Raw genomic sequence first — 25,353 nt, forward strand, 5'->3', positions numbered from 1 at the left:
TCAGGAGGACTGTAGGGGTAGGATGTGCAAGTCTAAAAGTGGGCACATGTGCGTGTGTATAAATTATGATGTAAATGACCACACGAATGGGAAAATTAATATAGCAAATTCTCCGCCTCTGTTCCTCTGATTCCTCCCTTAGAATTTCTCCTTTCTTTAACTGCTGAAACCGTACGCTTTCCTCACACTCTCTTCCACATTTCCTTCTTCTTTGATTCCTGTGGCAAGCAGAGAGCCCCCAACACCTCTTGTGCCGGTTTGCCCATTGTTTTATGTTTGTGCATGTAATTGCCCCAATTACATCCCAAATTCCAAAAGATCACCTTTATTATGTTAATTCACCCAAAATGCAATTCTGGGCTGAAAACTGGTAATATCTGTCAGTGATATTTCTATGGACAAATGTCCGTAGCTTCAAAAAAAATCACCATTTCCCGCAAGCCCTCAGAGGAACAAGCAAGTGAACTTGAGAAAATAAGATTAGCAACTCAGGTAGAATTTTGAAGGTGACACTCTCAGTTTTTTTGAAAAGTAAGTTTTGTAATTTGCCCGTCCACCATCTTCTCTCTGTGACATAAGGAAGAGAAAGAAAAGGAGTAAAGCTAACATGAATGACTGAAGCCAGAGGCATCCCAGCAATGCCGAGTTTTAGAGGGGAGAATGCAGGGAGGTGGCTCTGTCCCAGGAGAGACAGGGGATGCCCGTGACTCATGTTATCATCAGGCTCTGGAGTTGAGGCTGGCCTGCAAGGACCTCCAGGAACAGACTCAGAGCTCTTTAATAAGTATTCCAGGGAGTCAGGCTTTCCTGGAAAAAACAAATTAGTGTGAGAAGCCAGTACTGTGCAATTTCAGTTTTAAAAATAGCCAAGTGTTGTTAAGGCCACTGTGTGCATGAGAGAAAAAGAAAGCCCTTGTTAATATTTGCCTCAGCTTTCACATGCAAACAGAGGAGCGACCCTGAAATTCTTGCCTGGCAAATACTGCCAAGGTCATAAGGTTCGTATCACTTGGAGTCACTTTTTAGTCCTTCAGATGGCAAAGTTTGGGGGGACCGTGTCCCCTTTTCTCAAATTGGTCTTGCAATGAAGGACAGCCAAGCCACGGCTCTGCCCCTTTCACTTGCACCAGAGCCGCGCGTTGCTGTCCGGTTCGGCTGCTCGTCCGGGGACGCGCCCGCAGCCGAGCCTCTGCTCGCTGCAGAGACCCTACCTGGCGCTGCAAGTTGGTGCGTCATCATTTGAGGTAGAAATGAATGAAAAATCAATCAGGATGACTGCAGTGGTAGCATGCACAACTCTAACCTAGTTTGTCCCTCATTTTCAACTCTTCACCGTCGACCCAAGCAATGTTTAAGATGGTAAGTGAATCTGTAATAAATGTGTTGCTTTTGCTCAACCAGGGATTTTTTTTTGGCGGGGGGGGGAGGGGTGTCTTCTTTTTTATTCAGACCAAGCAAATCTAACCTGCTTAAGCAGCCACATGTGAAATGAATGATGATGTCAACTTTCAAGCAAATATTCTTCGTTTGCCCTGGTTTAGGATTCAGTTCCTAATTAGACCGGGGGATACTCCTATCCGTATATATCAAACCGTTGTCTTGTTAAGTAAAACTTCAAATTCAGAGATTTAAATATTCTTTAAAGTCTTTTTATATCATTGCCATACCTTTTTGTAACCAACTGTAACTCTTTGTATCAAAACAATACTGATTTAAATGTCTAGATTTACAATGCTGCAAAGATAGAGTTAAACACTGTTCGGACTCTGGCTACAGAAGGCTAACTGGAATTGTTCAAAGCTGCCGTCCTCAGCTCCCAAAGACAGCTACAGCAACTTTCTGAACAGATTGGGTTAAATATTTTTACAGACCCATTCTATGATGATAAGGCGGTAAGAAGTAGTGCAGTGCAACCCTCCAAAGGCTTCCAAATCTCACAAGCCTCTTTGTATGTGCTGCTCTCACAGTGAAGAAGATTCCTTGGGTTATAAAGATGAAGAGTCTACTTCTTCTGGTGCTGATTTCCATCTGCTGGGCCGATCATCAGCCAGACAACTACACTCTAGATCACGACAGAGTTATTCACATCCAAGGTAAGAAAACGCAGCTTCTCTTCTGAAAGTCAAATTGATTTCAAGTTACTTGGAGTTGGGATGCTTGGTTGGTGTTTCTGAATTTTAGTTCTGCTGCATTGACTTTTTCTTTTCCTGTCTGTTCATTGGTGAGCATGCTCTCTGGCTTTTGACTGCGACTGCATTACAAGTAGGGTTAAGAACTGAGGACGATTCAAGTGGAATGGCTTGAGAATGTCCAGCTGCAGGGGTTGATGCCATTGTCCAAGGCTTTTTAGTACAGTCGCTATCTTCTAAGCAGGATGCAGGGCATAAAGTTTGCTTAAGTGGAAGCGAGGGGGGGGAGACAGAAGAAGTACAACTTAGGATGTAAGGTCATTCCGTGAGAGTCATCGTAAGGAAAACAATGTGAAAATGCCAGTCAGACAAGCGAAGGTTCAGGAGAGAGTAACTCACCTTAGGACCATCTCCCCTGGTAAAGCTTTAGTTTCCCATCGAGCAACGTATTGCTCCTGCATCTTTCTTCCCAGCTCAGCTGAATCCTAAGCCTGAGAGCTGGAGCAAGAGTCGAGGCTGCAGTACAACGCAGCTGTTTCCTCAGTCCCAGCCTCAGATGAGGGACATCCTGCATTAAGAAAGCTGAGAGACTTATGCAATAAGAAAAAGAGAGTTTTAAAGGAGCTGTAGCGTCTCTCTTTGCCCTTGGATGCTGAATAATTAAAATAAGAATTATAGACCTTCACAGCTTAAACATATGATGATATTAATTTTAGATGAACTCAGCTTGGGGACAAGAGGCATTATACGTCTGCCAAGAGACATAAAACATTAAATTACATCTTCAAGGTCAAAAGCGTAGTCTCAGGAAACTGCCATCCACTGTTGGAAAGTATGGTTTGTGAAGGTCAAATGATAGTGTACGTCTTGCTAGAAGTATTTTCCTGCATATATTCCGACGACACAAATAGAATTCTGAATTTGACAATGTCTAGCTATTTTAGACATCTCTCTTTCAGTTCTCTTTGCTTCCCCCAGCTTTATGTTTCCCCATGTTGGACTGTGAAAAGGAATTATATAATCATAAATTGTACTATGCAAGCTGCTGACTCAGCTATTTCTTTTCATGCATATAGTAGAATCAAAGCTGTTTCCCGAAGGCTGAACGGTATTTACACACAGAGATTTCTTGGGGAAGGGTAACATCCTTTAACATCTAATCATGGAATTCAATTCAGCCAAAACAGTAATAGCTAGGCATTAACAATAGCAGTTTTAAATCCTATGTAAAATAAATTTTGGCTGTGGTTTCAAGTAATTATTAAATTTCTTTTACGTTATTAACCATGTACAAAACATTTAGTCTAAATTGCACCCAGAGTATGAAAATATCATTTTTAAAATACTGCTGAGAAGTCTGTAAGTCAGACTCAAGTTTTCTCAGTGAGGAAAACTTCTGTTTCTCCAGCCTTTCCAATCCCATATACCCTGCTGAAATTTAGTGCAAAGGCAGTTTTGACACAAGCAGTCAGAATTATCCAGAACATTTGCATACACTACCCAATTTTTTTTAAGTGACTTGATAGTCCACTTCATTTTAATTGTAAATTCATATTCTTAGAAAGTTACTCACAGCTTTCAAGTAATAAAACTACAAGGCCTATACTTTGCTTGTGGAAGTTGACACTGAAATGTGATTTAGGACAAGATTATGATGCTATGTCCGTAGGTTGGCATTTATTTTAAAATTGCTCTAAATACCCATCATCGTTATTTTTCTTCAATAAAAAGTTTTCTTTTTCCTTTATGACTGCATTCAGACTGAACTTCCACATTCTTCAGTCCTTCAGAGAAACACCTCCAAGTGTCTGCCATAATTTCAGTTGTCTTTTACGACACAAACGTGACTCCCAGAGCACAGCAGATAATCACTGAAGCAGATGACCTGTACTACTTCCTGAAACACTGTAGTATTTTCTCACATTTAAAACTGTTATTTATCAAACTTGGCCCAGAAGGAATTTAAGGGAGCTGAAATCCTCCTACAATTTTATATGAATTTTAGAGTCAGAAGATTAAATGGGTAATCTAAATCTCAAATTCCTGAACTGGACTGATAAGCAGTATGAGCTGCTCTCAGTGATAGAAAATTGGTCAAAATTCATGTTATTACAAAAACACCTTTTCTAGCTCCCATTTTTCATTAATTCTATTCCTGTACTCCAAGTTCTCCAGGCCTAAATGATACTAGAGGAACAATGCCCATCATCCTCGATTTCTCCTCGGCTGCCATGATGACGTTTAACACTTTAGCACATTCCTGAGTCTCATGCGTAAGAGTCACCTAATTATTTTTCTGAAGGCTTCCTCCCAATTTTGTCATGGAAGCTTCCACAGAGATATAGGCACAAAAAACTTCATCTGGGTTTAAAAAAAAAGAAAAAAGAAAGGGGCGCCTGGGTGGCACAGTGGTTAAGCATCTGCCTTTGGCTCAGGGCATGATCCCTGCGTTCTGGGATCGAGCCCCACATCAGGCTCCTCCACTATGAGCCTGCTTCTTCCTCTCCCACTCCCCCTGCTTGTGTTCCCTCTCTCGCTGGCTGTCTCTATCTCTGTCGAATAAATAAATAAAATCTTTAAAAAAAAAAAAAAGAAAGAAAGAAAGTCAGGTTACCAGGGGAGAAAAAAACAGCAAGTGTAGGCCCCTGTGAAAAGCATTGCTAGTGAAAAGCATTTTCTCATGATGAAAACTCTCCCAACTTCCCATGGGGAAAAACACAGCTTTAAATAAAATTGCACGAGTACCAATCCATTCCCTTTATTTGTTGTTGTTGTTGTTGTTGTTCAATCAATTTGGTTACATGAGAAAGCAAATTCCACTTATCCATGAAGTCTGCTGAAAATGCGTAGTCAAGATTTTCACTTGTGAGTCATACACTGCCCTCAATGTAGGGAAGGGTGATTTCCTCAATTACTTCCATAGGAAGAGATAGCTTCCGTTAATGTCTTCTGGTAACACTCTGAACTAATGGATTATACTCCTTATTTCATAAGGTGCCTCGTCAAACAACTTCTAAATCCTTTGAAGCTTGAGATCATTAGGAAGAATCTTGTATGGAATACCAAATCACACAGAAGCACAATTTTTAAAATATTTGGATTGGGTCCAAAAACACTCTGTGTAGGCTTTCAATTACCAGTAGAAGTTCAGAGATGATGAATATACTTTTTAAAATACAAGTCTTAAGAGAGAAGAGAAATGTTGTGACCACTTGACCATTAACCAATGTGAAAAGCAAAGTAGTTACAGGTGCGCTGAATATTTAAGTGCTTGACCTTACCCAGGTCGGAGAGCCAGCACTTCCTGCCTCTGGTGTTCAAGAAAAGGTCTTCTGATGACAAGTTCAAGAGCGTTAGCCTTACTGCCACTTACTGGCTTTAGATCTTGGACAACTTATTTATCTCTTCAAGTCTCAGTTACCACATCTAGAAAACAGGGCATGATCACAGATTCCATAGAGCTTTGTGGGAATTCAATCAGGTAACACATGGAGAAGCACCTAGTACTGAGCCGGGCACACAATGAGCTCCCAATAGATAATAGCTGTGACGGTCATGGTAATCACTTCCTAGCCATCAAGGAAAACTGACCTTGATGGGCTTGGGTTGGGGGGATGGTTAAATGGGTGATGGGGATGAAGGAGGGCACTTGTGATGAGCACCAGGGGGTGTTGTGTGGAAGTGTTGAAGCACTAAATTCTACACCTGAAACTAATGTTGCACTGTATGTTAACTAACTGGAATTTACATAAAAACTTAGGAAAAAATATTAATGAAAATAATAACAGCAACAAAAAATGACTTTTAAATATAAAAGGGAGCACAAATCCTGCTGGAAAAAGGTCATCTTTTCAAATCCATTTGTTAACCACATCATTCCTAGTTCTAAGGAAGTAAATATTTTATAAGTCACCTTCTTTGTCCTCTTTAATTTCACAATTTAAGATTTCCCCAATAGTATTAAACATCATCTGACCATTTTTACTTTCCTTGTGGAAACTGAAGCTTTCTAAACTTAAGTAATATTTAAGGTGAACACGTATAAGCTAATTTAAATGTTTTGAAAGTCTAATAAGAGGAAAAACTAATGTATATCTGGAACCCTCACTGGAAGTGAACACTCCCACTCAGTGTGGTTGGTCCGTCCCTCCCATATGTGTCCCAAACAACTCCTCTGTTCCACTGTAATGTGTATTCCTTCGTGTTAACGTGCCTCCCTTGCCTCATCACATCGTGACCTTTGGAATACCCCAACTGTATAGCAGTGCCTGGCACACAGTAGGTGCTTAACATGTCTGTCGAAAAATGAATGAATGTGATGAGATACTTCCAAATGACTACTGTCATAATGAGAATTTCTGAAATCCTGTGCCATTCACAGCATTTAGTGACGCATGACACATGGTGTAGGCTAGATGAACATTATACAACTGCTTCCGTTCTGTGATGTTGGTGTAAGTTAAATCATCATTTATGGGATTGAAGAACTTGAACTAGTATAGGTCATCTAGATCAATCTCCCTTTATACCAATGAGGAAATCAAGACCCACAGCTTTTATGTTGCTTGTCCCACGTGGCCTGGCTGATGAGGGGAAGCTTCTGTCTGCTAATCTCCTCCCCTTCTTTAAATCTGGGGTCATTTCCCACTTTCTCCCAATGAATTCTCCCTGCTGACTGCATCCCATATCAACTCCTCTGGTGCCCCGATCTCTCTCATACCTTCCTTTCCTTTTCTCTACAGCACTGGTTATCTATTCTACTTATTTTTACGTAATTGTATCCATCTCTGCAACGTGTGTTCCTCAGCTCCACAAGGGTAGGTAGGGATCCTGCCTGATGTATTCCAGTCACCTAAACCATGACCTGGCACGTAGTAGGTAGTCGACAGATGTTTGTTGAATAAATCCAGGACCAAACATCAGGTACTTTTCCTAACCAAGTCCTAGTCAGTCTTTCCAAAGCTCAAAGATGTCTTTCTAGTTCATGGAATGAGAGGTGGCAGATGAGGAAGAGGATTATGAGTCTGGCAACAAATTCGGTTGTATGCATGGCTCCCACACTGCCACAGCATCTTACACTCCATGAGAGCCCACCAGGGCGGGAGGCAGCAATCGTCCTGATGTGTGCATGGAGCTTGAAGAGTATTTGATTTACGAATGGCCACTGCAAGGCTATCCTGTTCCTTATGTAATATCTGCAGAGTCGGGATCTGGTGGTGCAGAGTGGATCAAAGAGGGTGGAGTGAATTTAATAATGTATGACCACAAACCACCCACAGAGCTAAAATTTCATGTGAGAACTAGATAAGTGTTACTCCAGCTTAATTTTCTCTCTTCCACTTAAAACTCATTTGGACTCTGAGTCTGTTTTGAAAAGTTAAATTAATTCATTTTTGTATTTTTGAGGCAGGGTAATGGTATTTGTCACAAATGCAAAATCTGCAAAGATCATGTATATTTTCCAAATTGCATTTAGATACACATATACATTATTAATAATATTAATAATTCTATCTAGAAATTACTAGCTATAAAATATCAGCTAATTTAATCATGATATTATAAAAATTAGCAACATCATGAGTATTAGATGACCTTTCTAAAATCTACTAGTTTATGACAGGACATAAAGCCAAATACGATGATAAGAACCAATTACATTAAACACAGGATTATCATTTGATCAAACTAAGAATATCACCATATGAATGTAATAGATGAGTCCCCCCGTGAAGGAAATGTATATATAGGCATACACGTATGTATGGAAGAATACCCATGTACTGCACACATCCATATACACACCTATTTGGGCTGCTGTAAGACAATACCATAGACTGGGGAGGGGGCTTATAAACAAAAGAAATTAATTTCTCACAGTTCTGGAGGCTGAGAAGTCCAAAATCATAGCAGTGACAGATTGGTGTCTGAGGAGAGCTAAAGCTTCCTGGTTCATAGATGCCTGCCTTTTCTCTGTGAACTCACATGATGGAAAAGAACAAGGGACCCCTCCTGGGTCTCTTTTATAAGGGCACTAATCCCATTCATGAGGGCTCCACCCTCATGACCTAATCACACATCAAAGGCTCTACCTCTAAAGACCGTTACATGGGGATCACTATTCAACATAGGAATTCTGAAGGGATACGAACATTCAGGCTACAGCAAGCTCCGACTCCAGTAGGCACTAGGGACAGACTGATGAACAAAACACATGGTCTTTGCCTTCAGGCAGCTTTTAATCTCGGGAGAGACAGACATTACTAGGAATATGGGACCACTGACTATGATAACTGATGGAAAATTACGGAATGCTACAGAGAGAAGATAGCATTATCTGTTATTTTATTTAAATGGGGGCATACGAAAAATCAGTTTCTTTAAACTATAGCTAGAAGTCAAACACGGCAATACCTTTCTTCAGCTACATAGTGACTACAGTAGACGCACGCCCACGCACAAAGATACATATATGATACACAATGGTTATAAACAGAAAAGCAAGGAATGAAATGATTATAGATTAATATACAATTTCTATACATTCCTTCATCTGGATTCAGAGATATGTATATTTTCCTATCAACTTTGCATGTGCTAGCCCTGCCCTAATCTTCTCTGCATTCGTGTGTCCTTTTGAGAAAACCTCCAGTCATTTAATAAACATTGGCCTCTTTCATGCAAAGCATTGGGGTATTCTCTGAGGTAGGACAGACCATCTCCTCGGTGAGCTTGCTGACAAGAGTATCAGGGCAAGAAAAAGGTGACAAAAAGGAACAAAAGGAGTATTAAACAGAGGGGGAAATATGGAGAAAAGAGTAATTAGCTACTAAACAAAAAACTCTTCCTACTTAGAACTTCGTATCTACACTCACTGAATTTGTTATCACGTAGTAGATTTAAATCCATAAAATACATCTTAAGAATATTACTAAACTTGTTATTGAGTAACCTAGAATGCTGATTCTATGTTATTTTATAAAGCATATTAAAGCAATACATTTTAGACTATTTCCAGGTATAAAAACCTCCATTTAATAATCTCTTCAGGTAACAACAAAGTCACACTACCAGCTTTCTCTGTTCCATTCTGGGTGCTGAAATGGGCAAACCATGTGGGAAGCCAATAATTATTTGGAAACATTCCCAAGTACCTAGAAAATCCATTAAATAGAGAAGCCTTTCCCTTTGGTTGCAACTTTGCAGGAACCAATGTTGACTCAGCTAAAGCCCTGACTTATAGCTTAATGGCTTAACGTTAAAGTGATTTTAACACGCTGTTTCTCTGACTTTACTAGATATCAAGAAAAAAATATATTTAGATTTCTTTATTGCTTTGGCTCTTTATTTTAAACATAAAGTGGAAAACTGCTGTTTCAGGAAAGTCTTCTGGCATAGAAAAATCTACCAAAATGCTAAGAAGTTAATATATTCAATTAAGAGGTTATCCAAGTGGTAATATCCAGGGGGGATAAATCTTTGTTATGGAAATATTTTTATTTCAAGACGAAGACATTGTGAAAGCATAGGATATCTAAAAGTTCTATAAAATTCCTTCAAAAATATTTTGTGTGTGTTGTAGTAGCAATAAACATGTGTGGCCCCCAAAATGATTATCAAGGAGTCAATACAGATAGTAGCCATCTTAATCTTGTTTTAATTACACATGTTGGTGACTTCACTTCAGTGCTTACTCAGTGACTCATTGCTACGTATATAAGTTCTGAGCAGTAGGTTTTCACACACTTATGGATTATTCTGTGAAGTATATTGAACAACTTAAGTTAAAGAAGAATTCTCCCTACCTTTTCCAAACACTGTCCACTCAAACGAGACAGGGACATTACAGGTAAAAACACAGTAAGTCCATGGTCCATCACATATGAAATTAACAAGGCGTGTTAGAACAGGGAGTGTTCACTACAGTCAACTGTGTCAAGTGGGTGAAGAAGGTGGAAAGAAAGGAGTGTCTTACCTTGTTTTTGAAAGAGATTATAAATTTAAAATAAGAACACCATTGAAAACACATTCTTGAAGTGAGGAGATTCTCACTTCTAGATGATTCTATTTGTAATGGTGCTTGCTTTGCCTCCTTGCTTTGCCTTGTTCCTAGAAACCACTGGGAATGATATTTGTGTATTTGGCTCAGAGTCACTGAATGGTAGGGAAGGCACAGGTGAACGAGAGACGTGGCAGTTGAAGATAGGTGTTTTCTCCTAAGTCTCAACAGGCATTATGGAAATTTCGTATATTCCTAGTTATCTGACTATATTTTTTCACTATGGATTTATGATTACCTGTGGCTAATAATGTTGCTAGGAAAAAAACATTTTCACACAAGGGTCTCTTTTTTCTGGTTTTTTTGCTTCTTTTTTTAAGAGGGGTACATTTTAAAATTTTCTTCCCTAGTGTAATGTGGGTTATACTTCTTACTTTTGCTTGAAAAGTGTCATAAATTATGCTGACAAGTTTTAAATCTCCAAAATCTGCATAGGATTATTTTCAATTCTCACTTTGCTTTGCCTTTTATGGCACAATCATTAACAAAGAGTCTTATAGCTTAAAGTACTGAGAAGCTGATTCGATAGATGGTTAGTACTGTACTTCACTGAGATTGTTTTCATGTAAAGAGAATACTTATTCTAAAAGATGAATAAAGTAACAGGCTTTTATAGACTGCCCACAACATATTAAGATCAACATTGTTTCAAGACTAAGCTTCTTGAACTTTAGCCCCTTTTCTAGTATCTATTTAATATTGGCCTGCATATGTCATTAAACAAGGGAAACAAATGAACTCATAAACAATAAATATAAAAGTGTTTTAAGGGAAAAAATGTTATGAGGGGGCCCCCACAGGGTCATGGGATGAATCGCTTTAGAGGGGAGGCAGGAGGGGTTCTGTGAGCTGAGATCTGAATAGTAAGCAGGAACCAGTCACATCAAAAGCCAGGGACAAAGCTCTCCAGGTAGTGAGTGAGAAATGAAAATTCTCCGAGATGGGAGTAAACCTGGTGTTTTCACGCTGGAAAGAAGCTGGAGGGATGGCAGCCTCACCGTGAAGAGAGTATGGTTTAAGATGAGGTTGAAAGTGTAGTCAGGAGTGAGACAATAGTACTTTATATTTGGTCTAGAGTACAGAGGTCAGGTTTTATTCTAAAAGCATTGAAAAATGGTTAAGGTTTTGAGCAAGAGAGTGATATAATATGATTTATGAATACAAAAGAGCATGTGAGTAGTGGATTATGGCGTGCCAAGAGTAAAGGTGAGATCTTTAGGAGTGTCTTGAGGTAGTTTAGGTGAGAAATCATAGTGGTGTGGACCAGGGTGCTAGCCGGGGAGATGGGTGGTAGAGATAGACGGAGATCAACCAATGAGGGGGAAACAATGGAGGTAGAGATGTGATAGACTGGGCATAGAGATTGAAGGAAAGGGACAAATCAAACACACATTCTAGATTTTGCCTTGATTGAGGAAGATTGGGAGAAGGACAGGCTTGGGCAGGGGAAGAGGGACTCAAGTTGTCTCTTCGGCATCCAATGTATGCCCAGCAGGTACTTGGATTTACTCATTTGGTGCTCAGGGAAAAGTGCTGCTAGAATCATCAGCACATAATGCTATTTTTAGCCATGGACCAGTTGAGAACACCTGGAGGAGGAGGACATTAGGTAGAGATAAGGAACTAGTTTGGTCTGAGCTTTGGAGACCCTCAGCACCAACAGGTAAGGCGAAAAGAGGATGCAGAGGTCACATACTTATTTTTTCTCATGTAATTTTTTTGAAAAAAATCTAAATTAATTGCAAGCATTTAAAAATAGGAGACATTTGCATGAACATATGCATTTCTGGCATCTGTTAAAAAGTCCAAAGACCTGCTGTTTTTCAACCGGTATTCGCACAGGACAACAGCAGTGGGCACCAGTACCCTGCTGCCCTTCCGAATGGAGCGTGTGTGCACAGCACTGGCATGCAGGCCCACTCCCTGGTGTTCTCAGAGCCGGGGTGCTCCCGTCACTTCCCTCAGCCCTGCCCACCTGGGTATCTGTGTTCAGCTTAGCTTTCGTTTGTTTCAGCACTCAATACTTGACACATTATAGGTTATCAATCCGATTGTTTATGAAGAAGCAAAAGATCCCTTTTGCCTCCAGGACTGACTCTGTGACAACATCATCTTGATGCCTTGCATACTGAGTAAAGACGTTAACCTTCCCAATGTATAAAACCAACAATGTCTTTTCTGCAAATTATGGATAACTGGACCTTACATCTCACCACAAAGTGGATGTGGTCTGAGCAGAGTCAAGCTGATTTGAGCTCTAGCCCTTTACCACATAAAGACACATTTCCAATAATTAAAGAGTGTGTGGTTAATTACAGCCAAATGAAGAAGAATGACTCATGCTAAAGTTTTGGTTTCCCCATACCCTTTGAAAGAAACCTGTATTACAATTAAAAATCTTGGAAAGTGTGTTTATATTAAGAATGTCATTGACCATATTTAATGAAACATTCTAATTTTATTTTGGATTTTTTTCCCGTAATGTATTCCTTAATCTATCACTGTGATAACCCAGTTTGGTATTTTAGTCTAAAATTATAGGAATTAAATACTGTTTTTTATGCATAAGTCTTTGATAACATAGATAAATTTAAATTCTGAAAATAATTAAGCAGAGCAGATAACCCCGAGTTGACAACAATATTAAGATTGTCTCTAGTTCTGGGGCAAGTTATATTGGACTTAGCAATGGCAATAATATTAATTAGTGAATATTAACATTTAAAACCACTATGTGTAATACACAAGAGAAAATGCGCTACCTAGGTCATCTCATTCAGTCCCCACACAGCACTGTATGAAGGTGGTTATCCCGACGGAAGTTGAGAGAGGTTCAAAGCTTTCCCTAGTCATATGGTTATTAAGTGGAAAGCTGAGATTCAAACTCAGGCAGGCTGATTCTCATGCTCCTAACATAGCTTCTGTCTAAGCCTTTTCTTAGAGAATGTTGAGTCAATCAGTGGTTAAAAATGGCTCTCATTTTATCGCATTCAATTGATATAACTATGTCTCAGAAGGAATCAAATCACTATGAAAAGAAGTTTGGTCTTGGACCTTGGAGAAACTATTCTTATGAGAGGTATTCCTATTTCTCTCCTTTTTTAAGGATTTTATTTATTTATTTGAGAGAGAGAGAGGGAGAGAGAGCAAGAGTGAGTGTGCAAGCAGTGGGGAGGGGCAGAGGGAGAAGCAAGCTCCCCGCTGAGCAAGAAGCCCGACACGGGGCTCGATCCCAGGACCCCGGGATCATGACCTGAGTCAAAGGCAGAAGCTTAACCGACTGAGCCACCCGGTGCCCTACATTCAGTTGTCTTTAAGTGCTCCATACAGCTCCTTTCTTCTACTACTTTGTGAGTGGTTTGTCTTACAATTCAAGTGAGGCAGTTTGCCTAGATTCTGTGTTCTGTGTGAAGATACACGGCCGAAGGCAGACCCTTCACTGACCGAGCCAGCCAGGCACCCCAGAACTATTCCTATTTCTTGGAGAAACCTGGCCACTGTGGTGATTCTTAGGAGTTAGAGGAGCAAGGTGGGGCGGCAGCTGCAAATGAATACATGCCATCCTTATCCCCAAAAGAAGACTGTCTGGAACCCCCAGGAAATGGAGGAGAGAGGAAGAAGCTGGATCATACAGATACAGATTTGGGATTTTTGGAAAGCCTTCAAGGTGGTGCTCCGGAATGCGCTCCTGTGCTGTTAAGCACTGTTAGGTTAGAAGAATCATCGAAAGTTGATGAGATGTGAATTTCTCAAGAAGCGATGCCTTCTAGGAACTGTCTCCTGAAAAGCACAGGAAAGAAGTCAATGGCAAAGATAGAAGCCGGTTCACATACCAGCCCCACTCTGGACCTCAGTAAATGTTGAGCAGTAAGAGGCACCGGGCACTCACGGTGTGCCAGGCACGGGGCTAAGTTCTCAATGAATTGCTTCATTTCACTCTCACAAGAAACCTGGGAAGAAGGTGGCTGAACTCCATTTTACTCGCGAGGAGGCTGAGTCACAGACAGGTTCACTAACACAGTGGGAGAGTCCAAAGTTTAGCTGGTAAATTACAACTGCCAGAAAAGAAGATGAAAGAATCATGAATATGGAAAAACAAAACCCACAAAGAACTTCGTCAGCAGACAGAGTTAAACAGGCTCACCACACTTCTTCCTGCTAGAAAACAGATAAAGAAGAGACATAACATTTTTCAGGATACTCACACAGCTTCGGGTTTACCTCTGAGAACATAGATTTTTTAAACAGTGTTCAGTGGATCCCCTAGAGCTGCTTGGAGGCTCTTGATGCCTCTTTCCAGCAAAGAAGCTCACCTTTTATCAGATATGTGGCAAATTTTTGTCTAAGACATCCTGTGGGGAAAAAAGTTCCACTGTCCCAGAAAAAAATTTTTTTTCTCAAACAGTGCCATATAGCCGCCTCTGGGCTCTCAAACCAGAACATTTATCCTTATTTTTTACTATGCAACTTGGACAAGACAATAACATGGTACACATTCATGACAAACATCACCCAAAACAACACTATATTGTGGTGTTGGGCGGTTTCCCATTACAGAGTCAATTCAGCTCTAAGGCAAGGAAGGCAGGTGGATACGGTCAACACCCAAGAGCGTGGTTCGCAGCACATCCCAGCAGATCGTGGAGGTCTTGACAGAAAGGACATGTGCCATTGAAGGACATAGTGAAACCCCAATTCTAGGCAATTCGGTTCAGCTGCAGATTGACAGGAGCTAGCAGGGCACAGATTACACAATAGTTAGAGAGAAGGTGAGCCCTGGCCGGGGCTCCAAAAGGCAGGGTCCCCAAAAGACAGGGTCACAGGGGGTGAGAAACAGCAGCAGTGACTTTAGAGCCAAGAGCAGTCTTCACTTACCATATTTTTAGCACTGGACTTCTCCTTTATAGCCAAGGCTAGACAACAATCAGTCCCTTGGTTTCTTAAAAGAATAGGGAAAATGAAGTAAAATTCGCATACTTTGAAGGCACGTTTAAAGCTAACATGATTATGAACAGAGCCATAGACCTGCAAAATCTAATCCTGCAATCACGGCAATATATTGCGGTCGTGGCTACCAGCTTCTAGTGTCTCTCTCCAGAGATATTTTTGGCAAAGCTTTGTGTTTACTCATTCGTCAATTAAATTCCCTCAACTATTTTATTTAGTGTGAGCATAGGTGATGGTTTTGCACAGTTCATTTTTTTTTAAATATGTAAGGATACACAATGAAAATCTCTCCAGATTCCTCTGCCAGAGATCCACCTCCCCTTCCCACAGGTAACGAAGTTGTGAGTTTCTTGTGTTTCTTGGAAATCCTTTCTCATACAGTTTAAGCAAATGTAACTATTTCTTTTGAATTTATACAAATGGCACGCAGCACACACACCCTTATGCGTCTTCAGGTCAGACTTTAAACTTGATGAGAGCGAAGGTGGACTGCAGACAAATCCAAGATGGTCTCAAACCCAAATCAACGGGTCTTGACAGAAAGGACACGTGGGGACCAGGCCAGAGGACAGAGGGCAAGAATGGATCCTCACTAGAGCTAAGCCTCTGCCCTCTTCAGGTCAGCTCTTCCTGAGGTGCTGAGTCCCAGAGGAGAGGCTCAGCGCCCTTGGCGCTCAGGAACAGCTGGCAAAGAAAGTGAAGCTCTGTCTCTGACAGCCCAAGAGCAAGCAGCCCGCGGGAAGGACACTGGAGGCTGGGGGGGCGGGGGGGTGGGGGGGGGACAGCCAGGACAGCAGAAAGGGCCTTCGTAAAAATTTCTGTTGCATCTCTGACTAGACCCAACAGAGTCACGGCCAACCAATGGGGCCCTTGGACTCCTGATGAGCAACTTCAAGAAAAAACTAGATTCGTTCCAGTCTCAAGGACACGAAATCGTGATTCAGAGTTAAAGGTTAACGAGTAAGACACTCCCCTTTTTTTTTTCCTTAATTATGTATTCTACTCGAGTGAAAGGTGTAAGGTAGTTAGAAACAAATGTCTAACCTATGTGTTCTGCTTATTGGGTGTCTCATCTGTATAACTGTTTCTATAAAATGTTTTCATCTTCGAGCTACGTTATGACGTAAAGCAAATGCAGCCACACCCACGTCTACTGCCGTAGGTAGCCCGGGCTCCAGGCAGCACTAGCCCACGACAGTCACAGACCCCTGTCGCAAGCCAGGCACTGCCCCGCAGCCGGAGGAACGGTGTTAACAAGGCATGGCCCAGAGACACACAGGGATCATTTTCAGAAGATGAGGGTAAGCAAAGCCATGAGGATGTAAACCCATCTTGGTTGCTTATCCTCCAGCAGGTTTAGCTCATATCTGGTATTTTTGCCATGAGTGTCTTCACCACAAGCATTTTTGCTGCATTTTCAGGGTGGGATTAGCGGTAAGGCAATTGTGCCGTTTAAGATAAAATTACAAAAAATTTTTTAAAAGGGACATTCATGGGGCACCTGGGTGGCTCAGTCGGTTAAGCGTCTACCTTCAGCTCGGGTCATGATACCGGGGTCCTAGCACGGAAGCCGTGCATTGGACTCCTTGCTCAGCGGGGAGCCTTCTTCCTCTACCCCCACTTGTGCACATTCTCTCTCCCCCTCTGTCAAACAAATAAAATATTTTTTTAAAAAAGGGACATTCATTTAAAAGGATATGATGAAACATGAAATAAGAATAACAAAATTAAAAAGATTTTATTATGAAATACAAAATATTTGAATACATTTAAAATGTGTGTCGAGTCTTGGCAAATCTGAGAAAGAACTGATTTTATTTTGTGGATTACACCTAAGCACTTGTCTTCAAAGTCTTTCATTCATTGCATTATGCCTTTTTGTGTATGTGGGTTTGATTGATGGATTGACTGATTGATTGATTTTGCCCCTGGTTCATTTCCTTGTTTAGCATCTCACTTTTTTCCTCTTCGATAAAATTTCTTCCTTCATTAAGAGACTTACCGGTTTCCAAATACTAGGATGCATATTTGTAACTGAGCTTTTTTTTTTTAAAGACTTATTTATTTTTTATAAATAGAGAGTACATGAGCAAACTCCCTGCTAAACAGGGAGCCCCACAAGGGGCTCGATCCCAGGACCCTGAGCCAAAATCAAGAGTCAGCTGCTTAACCAACAGAGCCACCCAGGCGCCCCTGTAACTGAGCTTTGTGATGCATTGTAAAAGTCTGCTACATTGTTGCTTTTTCTTGGCATGTTGTCACCTGTCCCTTGATAGACATTCCAAAGTTCTATGGGAAATGGATTCAAACTCTGTGTTGCTGTACAAAGGCTAAGATTTACATGATATAAAATAGGAATGAAACCAAACTGTCCACCAATTGACGAAACGAACAAACCCTCAAACTAAATGGGCAACCAGTTGTTTTGTGTGTTTCATCTTATCTTTTATGGCAAAATTGCCTTATGGCCAATTATTTATGCAGCTAAAGATTTGCAGCAAAAATGCCTGACGGCAAGCAAGCCTCCGGTGCAACTCCCTAGCACCAGTCTGTCTACGTGCAGGAAACCAACACCTTCCACAGTGTGAGTCTTACGCATCCAAACCCGCCAAGTGACAACAAATACCGCAAAAATAAGGAACCATTTTTAAACCTTGTGCAGTTTTCTCAAATGACGCATCATGGAGCTGACAATTGAGACTGCCTACCAGTTTGGAATGTCAGGAAGGAATTAGCTTTTTCTTCAGCATGGTGAAAAAAATTTGGTAGTTGCACAACACTGTGAAAGTAATTAATACCACTGAATTCTACACTTAAAAATGACTAAAATGGCAAATTCTATGTTATGCACATTTTATCACAATAAAAAGAATTCAAATGATGTTGGTAGTTTTTTTCCTTGGGAGGGGAGTATTTTTAATGTCCTCGTTTAGCCATCTTAAATATATTGCCCACTTTTGTTTCGTTTTGTGTTTTACATTTTATTGGTTTAGGAAATTCAAAAGTCTTGACCCTACTTCATCTATACCCCAATGAGAAAGCCACCAACACCAAGACTGGTTATTTTGCACAATCCACAATTCACTGTAAAAAGACAAACTTTGATCCATAACACCTTCTCTTTTTTTCTGTCACACGTATTTCTTTGGCAATGAATTGCCATAAAAAAATGACTGTACTTTTAAAAGAACTAAGAACAACAGGTACTAATCCAACACCATATTCCTAAATGGTTTTTCTGCAACTAATTGCTTGTGTCCTATTGTTTAGAAGAGTTCATCTAAACGACACAGCAGTACAAAGATGAGTTGTTTGGTTATGCTGTTGCTTTCTTAATTTGGTGAAATTGAATGATGTCCTCTGGATTTCACAGCAGAATTTGTAAAATAATAATGAGGCCCTGCTGTTTCCCCTGAAGACAACTGTGGTCTTTGAAGGGCATCAAATCTTTCAAGTCACTGTCACTGACCCTAATAGAAATATGAAATTTCTGTGACTTACTTACAAATTAAACTTTTTAAAAATCCGGCCCTTCCAAAATGAGCATATGGATGCTGCCTAGTTTTATTAATTCTTTCATATTTTTTTTATTAAAAAAAAACCGGAAAACAAGCAATGCTCATTCTGATGATGGAGGTTTATTTTTAGCTTTTGCATTTTATTTGCTTTGCAACTGCCTATTGATCAAACAGGTTGATTTAAACATTAATTTCAAACTGCTTAGGTTCTTGCCTCCAACGACGAGATTCGAGACTTACTCTAGGCAAGCCGGGTGCAAAGTTGGTCATCGGCACTCATGCTCGATTCCCTCTTCTGCTCTTTGTCCCTGCCCTCTCCCCTCTCCAGCTGATGTGTTTCCTCGCTCACCCCCGTCATGACTACCTGCCGCGATGAGCCTGACAAAACTCTAAAAGTCCATGTATTCATGAGGCAGACCTGTCAGTGAAACACCCAGAGTTCCTGACTCACTGGCCAGTGCTCCTTCCCACCTCTTTTCTGTTCTGCAACAGGCTACTCTCGCCAAAATGCTCAGTGCTGTATAATCTGCAGTGTCGATCTTCTAAAAATAAGCAAACTAACAAAAAACATGGTTCTCAACGCTGTGCCGGTGGTGTAGATTAATGAACATGGATGGCCCTCAGTCACCGATGTGCTACACGTTACACAGTGCTCTTAGGCTTTCAGCCACGGACTTCTGCCATCGATGACCTCCACACCGCAGGCTCCCCCTCCAAAAATAAGAATGGTAGAATTTTATACATTCCGGCAGGACTGTTAGGAAATTAATTTGTGGGAAATCAGTGGATTTTTGGTATCTGCTCTCTTCTCAATATTATGCAAGTCACCATCTACTCACCATGTTGGATTATAAGCAAATAGTACCTAAAAAAATCAGAAGCCTATCCTTCTAAAATACTACAAGATGATGTACTGTTAACCACAGAAAAAAATTAGAAGTCTCAGTCCCTTGTACAAGAGTTCTGATCTTTGCTTTAACTCTTTAATTTACGAAACACTCAGACCTTGTATTCATTTTGGAACATGCTATGATTATGTGAAACCACAGAATAATTTCTACGTCTCCTTTAGAACCCAGGTGGCATTTTACGTATTTTCACCCCACATGGTTCAAAGCTTTGTAAGTAAATGGAAGGTTAATGTATGCCAAAATTATGCTCAGTATCAGGCAGTATCGTATTTGAGAAAAACTGGAAGATGTGTGCCGCAGCAACAGTTAGCAGTGAGCGCACTCTTACTTTTGATCGGACATGAGTCTAAGAGCGCTACGTATCTATTGGGTCAGCTACATATGATAGATGTTGCTACCCCGGACGCACATATAAAGGAATTAGAGCTTAGAGAACTTCGAGAACTTGCTCAAGGCTACAGAGCTAGTAAATTGAGGAGGCGAGCTTATAATAAGGCATCCCATTGCAACCCTTGTTCCTATTATAATACCCCTCACCCCTGTGGATTTGGACAGTAGTTTTGACTTTAAAGATCTTGCAGGAATCATGGAACTGCAACCTCCTGTAGCTCTGTGTCAGGTCTCAGCTCAAGCTGCAGCCGGAGAAACCCAGCTCCCAAGTGACCTTCCAGGTACCTGGTAGGACACGTTCCCTACAACCTTCAGGCATTGCTGAGCGGTTGACAGCACTTTCCTCCTCCCGGAGAGAGGACACGTGGATGTAGTTATTAGGGAAATCGGAGGGGAAGATCACAGGTAGGGTCGAGTTGGAGAGATTTACCTTTCATCCCTTACGATTCTATGATCCTAAATAAAAAGATAAAGAATAAAATCTAAAGGAAATGCTTAATGAGCTGGATTTATGATTCATTTTAATTAAGCCATTATCCTCTTATTTTATGATCTATTCCAAGAGGGGGCATTAATGGCTTTGTTAAACTTTCCAGTTTCTGAAGATTGGGGCTGACTTGTAAATGAAATATGGCCATTTAAAAATACTCATTCTGATAGCTCTATGTTAAAAATATAACCACTGTGTCTGTTTTTGGACACTTTTTATTTTAGAATCTGAATCCTGTGTACGCCATTAAATAAGTAAGTTATGGGATTTGTCTGGAGGTGAGTGGGTCTTCTTCCTGACCTGTGTATCCTAAAGGAGTCGCGGCCAAGATGTACTCAGTACCCACCTGCCTCGGGCAGGAAGGGCTGCAGAGCTGCACAAAAGGCAGTTTCGGCAAGCTTCGAAGGCTGTGTGCAGATGAGAAGGTGTGTCTGGGCCCAGGAGTTTTTAAATTGCTTTCTCATTTTCAAATCTTGCACGTCCTCAAGAGACCTTGTCAAGGTCAAAAGCACAGTAAGCTACCTGGGGGAAACCCCAGAGAAAACCAAGATGTGAAAAGCACAGCTGGCTCCCTGGAGAACGGCAGCCCCGCTGACTTGGCAGGCTGGACTATTACGGTGCTCTCGGGAAGGCTATCTCCTTGGAGGAGGGTAGAGGGAAACCAAAGGGCAAGGAAAAGAAAGGTGGGAGCGAGAAGATATACCATAAAACAAGATGTGGCAGAAAGCCAAGACAAGGGGTAGAAGGAGATTTAAGGGAACAAAGAAACAAATAATTATTTGGTTAATCAGGAAATAAATATAACTTTGGATATACTTTCAGCAATTAAGTTTTGAAGAATATACTTCAAAACCTGGAGTTGTGTGTGTGTGTGTGTGTGTGTGTGTGCGCACGCACGTTTTAAGCATTGGCTAAAAATAACTTTTCTGATGTCTAGTCTTTGTGTGAAAATAAAATGCATACATACTGCTTGAAATGCTCCAGAATGGCATCTCACAAGTGTATATTTGAATAGAAACCACAAATGTGAGAATAGTCTAAGTCCTTTGGCCAGAATAATATAATGAAAACTGATCATTTTGCTTTATAATTTTGCTGTAAGTAAATAAAACAGAGATGTATTGTATTAGATAGCGCAAGTGGGAAGATAAATTTGCCTACCTTGAAATTTTTTGGTTTGTATTGATGAAATTCATCATAAAACTTTGTCGCTTTGCTTGGTCTTGTTTCTGCATTTTTGATATGTAAGGGTAGGAAAAAATAGAATTTGTTATTAAATTATCAAACTTCGATGACTGTGGAGTTTTATGTTCAGAAATTTTCAATTATTGTAATTAACATCCTTCTTTTTTTCAGTGGTTTAAAAGACATGACTACCTTGTAGGTGCCGTCCAGGTATGAAAGGTACCTTTCTATGTGGCTCAAAAAATATTACTCTTCAAGAATGCAGAGAAGCTTATCACGCAATCCTACTGTTTGTCAGATACCCTGTATGGGTAGCATATTTCATGTTTTTTTTTTTTAAAAAGGCTAAAAGTGTATTAATGGTTCTTCTTCTTCTTCTTCTTCTTCTTCTTCTTCTTCTTCTTCTTCTTCTCTTCTTCTTCTTCTTCTTTTTTTTTTTTTAATTATAGCAGAAAATGGCCCCCGTCTACTCGTGGAAGCAGAACAAGCCAGGGTGGTCTCATATAGAGGTGGCAATGTGACACTGCCATGTAAATTTTATCGAGATCCTACAGCATTTGGCTCAGGAACCCACAAGATCCGAATTAAGTGGACCAAGCTAACTTCAGATTACCTCAAGGAAGTGGACGTTTTTGTTTCCATGGGATATCACAGGAAAGCCTACGGAGACTACCAGGGTAGAGTGTTTCTGAAGGGAGGCAGTGATAATGATGCTTCTCTGGTGATCGCGGACCTCACCCTGGATGATTATGGGAAATACAAGTGTGAGGTGATTGAAGGATTGGAAGACGATACTGCTATAGTAACATTAGATTTACAAGGTAGGTATCTCTAAATCATTTTCAACTTGGAAATGATAATTAATCATTTTTCATGATGAGTAATGTCTAGTGGTTACCATAGTAATAATGTGAGAAATCAAATGTCCATGCATAGCAAGTTTCTTTTCTTTCGTATTTTGCAGTCTGTCAGTGAGTCCAGCTTTCATAGTTGAAATGTACACACAATGGTTACACACAAAATTGAAGCTATTTGCAAGTAGGAGAAACGTGCAGTGGAATTGAATTAATAATATCTGAAAACTGCCTTATGCTATTCAAAATTTAAATCTTATGACACGGTTATTGAGAAATTCAGATTGGATGCATTTTTATTATGCTTCTAAAATTATCTCAGTTTCAAAATAATGGCAACTTTTGTGAAGGACATCTGCTAACTAAAATACATGTAATTATATTCTATAAAATAACTGTGAAATCTTAACAAAAAAGTGCCCTCCAGGTTTATTTAAATAAGTAAGTAGAGAAGTAAACTTTTTTTAATGGTCCAGAGTCTTTTAGACACCAATACCAAACAATATAGGCATTCTAGGGGAATTTTTTTTCTGGAATATGTAATCTACTCAGTAAGTTCAAAAACCAAAATATAGAGAATGCCCATAAATCAATAAAAAAGTGTCCCCGCTGCCAAAGGCCACCCTCTGTATGCCCCACCAGTAGGGAAACTCTTCTCTGTTTCTCATGCATCTCGAAACATCTTATATTTATGAATTTCAGTGTTTCTTTACACTGAAGGATGAATTTTTGGCTGCATTGATAGACTATTTTCCTTCCTTATGCACATAAACTATAGGTGTGTGTTTGCTAGAAGCTCCTTTCATATCCTAGGACAGATTTTTGCCCTTGGAAAAGAATCCGTTTTGTCCACTAGCATATCACTGAAGAGTTGACCTTCTGAAGCCCACAGAATCCCATCACACGTATGGAGATTTATCAGCTGTATGTATCTAATAAATTGCACGATGTCATAAAGTACATTTTTATGACCTTCTCTTGTTTATCCTTTTTTCTGTTGTCTCTCTTAGTTGTAGTTCCTTGCTCCTGATTACATATCACCTTGTACTTTGTTTTTATTGAGTCACATAAATATCTATAATCATTGGCATTATTTGAGATGAAGGAAGTGACTGGTTTAGAGTAAACAGTTAATCATCAAATATTAATGACAGCTGATTTTCTTTATCGAAGGGGCAGCAGGCAAACCCTCAAGCTAGTAGTACCAACCAAGACTTTTAGGTTAGTCCCGACTCTACCAGTATGAGTTTTGTCACTGGGGCAAGTTATTTAATCCTTGTACCTGGCTTCCTCATCTGTGAATAACAGGTTGAACTATAATACCTGTTCAGTTTCTTTTTCTTCTAAATTTCTGTTGATTTACCATGTATTTCCTAAACCTAACTAATTCACCTGCTAAATTTATTGTCTCCCTACATATATTTTAAAATGAAATTTTAAGTGAATAGAAAGCTGTAGAACTTGCCAGAAATAGAAGGAAACCATAAAAATAAATACAATGAATATAAGATTCTTCCATATTCCACCTGGATACCCGCTTGCGAATAGCTTTGAGCACTCAGCCTGCGATACCTTTGTTTAAAAAGGAGATTGACCATGTGTAAGAGGATGATGGGCTCCGAGGTCAAACTGAGACTATACAAGACATATTAGAGGTGTTGAAGAGGAACTGTAAAAAGAGTAATTTTTCCTGCCTAGGCCCTTCACCATCCCAGTTCACCACGTTTTCCATGCTATTGGAACACTTCCCTACCATATAACCCATTAGCATATGAGCCGAGTAAGTGTGTCCAAGAAACCAATTTAACTGATAAATATTTTTATAAGTGCTGTTTCAGTGCCAGGAGATGTGAAGATTCCCAGATCTTGGTTCTTTTCATTCAATAGCCTGACAGGCTATTAAAGATTCTAATATACTTTCAAAAGTAAGTATTTTGAAAGAAGACAGAAATTATTACATTGTAGGTCAGCTACACTTCAAATACAATAAATCAATAGTGGAAATAAGGCAGAATTTGGTTATAACGTAAGTGGGTACAGAGAGGTTGCTGTAATCACGTGCGCCGTGTTTCGCTCACTTTCGGTGAGCCCCCCTGACAGACGAGACTTAGGGAGAACTCCTTCTTTAAGGGTATGAGGCCAGTAGTAAGAGCTGCAACTGGAATTTGCCACCAAGAACATTGGAAGAAGCCTATGCTTTTATCCACTGTGATCCGGGGGTTCCCAGGAAGGAGAACCTCCCCGCTGGAGAGAAGCCAGAGACCTCACAGGGGCAGCGGTCTTTGGCAGCTTTCGGCTGCGGAGGATTCTTTAAGGCCCCAAGTGGGTGATAAGCTACAGACCGTCTTTTGGCCACACTGCATTAATGGGTGTACGCATGGTAGCTGTTCAGTCCCCCTCCTGCAGGTGGTGGTTCTCCGTCTTTCTGGTGTGCTGCGGCAAGGGTAGACGCAGTCATGAACCAGAGCACCTGCCTTGAGACAGCGAACACTTCAACATGTAGCGTTACACACACGAATCCATTTCTGAACCACCGAAGAAAATACACATCTTCAAAGAGGAAGATCTGAGTTCCACCCTGTGCTTTCCTCTCCGCTCCGCGGCTGTGATGCCCTCACGGCACCTTACGGAGATTTCCGTGAGAGCTGTCCTCACACTTGTTCTGTAAGTGTTTGCCAACTTGCCTTCTGCACCCCTTAACTACATACTACTGGAGGGCAGTCAGGCACCCAGAACCAAGCCAGTGTTCAGTAAGTAGTGTAAAGCGATTAAATGTGAATACAATGGGTTTAAACTTCCAAACACACAGCAAAATGTGCTGTCGCGGAGCGGCCGCGGAAAGTACTGCCAGGGAAGGACACTTGATCTGG

General features: G+C 40.5%; 1 protein-coding gene across 1 annotated transcript in view; it reads left to right on the forward strand.

Annotated features, from left to right (window-relative positions):
• The window catches only part of HAPLN1 (hyaluronan and proteoglycan link protein 1), a 71,313-nt gene that overhangs the window by 36,842 nt on the left and 9,118 nt on the right, over positions 1 to 25,353 (forward strand). The window contains exons 2-3 of the mRNA XM_008706377.2: positions 1,968 to 2,093; positions 22,079 to 22,450. Of these exons, the coding sequence (XP_008704599.1) occupies positions 1,994 to 2,093; positions 22,079 to 22,450 (472 nt within the window). The 5' untranslated portion in view covers positions 1,968 to 1,993. The remainder of the gene's footprint in view (positions 1 to 1,967; positions 2,094 to 22,078; positions 22,451 to 25,353) is intronic.

The sequence above is a fragment of the Ursus maritimus genome, unplaced genomic scaffold, assembly GCF_017311325.1.
Source record: "Ursus maritimus isolate PB19 unplaced genomic scaffold, ASM1731132v1 scaffold_5, whole genome shotgun sequence".
Classification (NCBI taxonomy): domain Eukaryota; kingdom Metazoa; phylum Chordata; class Mammalia; order Carnivora; family Ursidae; genus Ursus; species Ursus maritimus.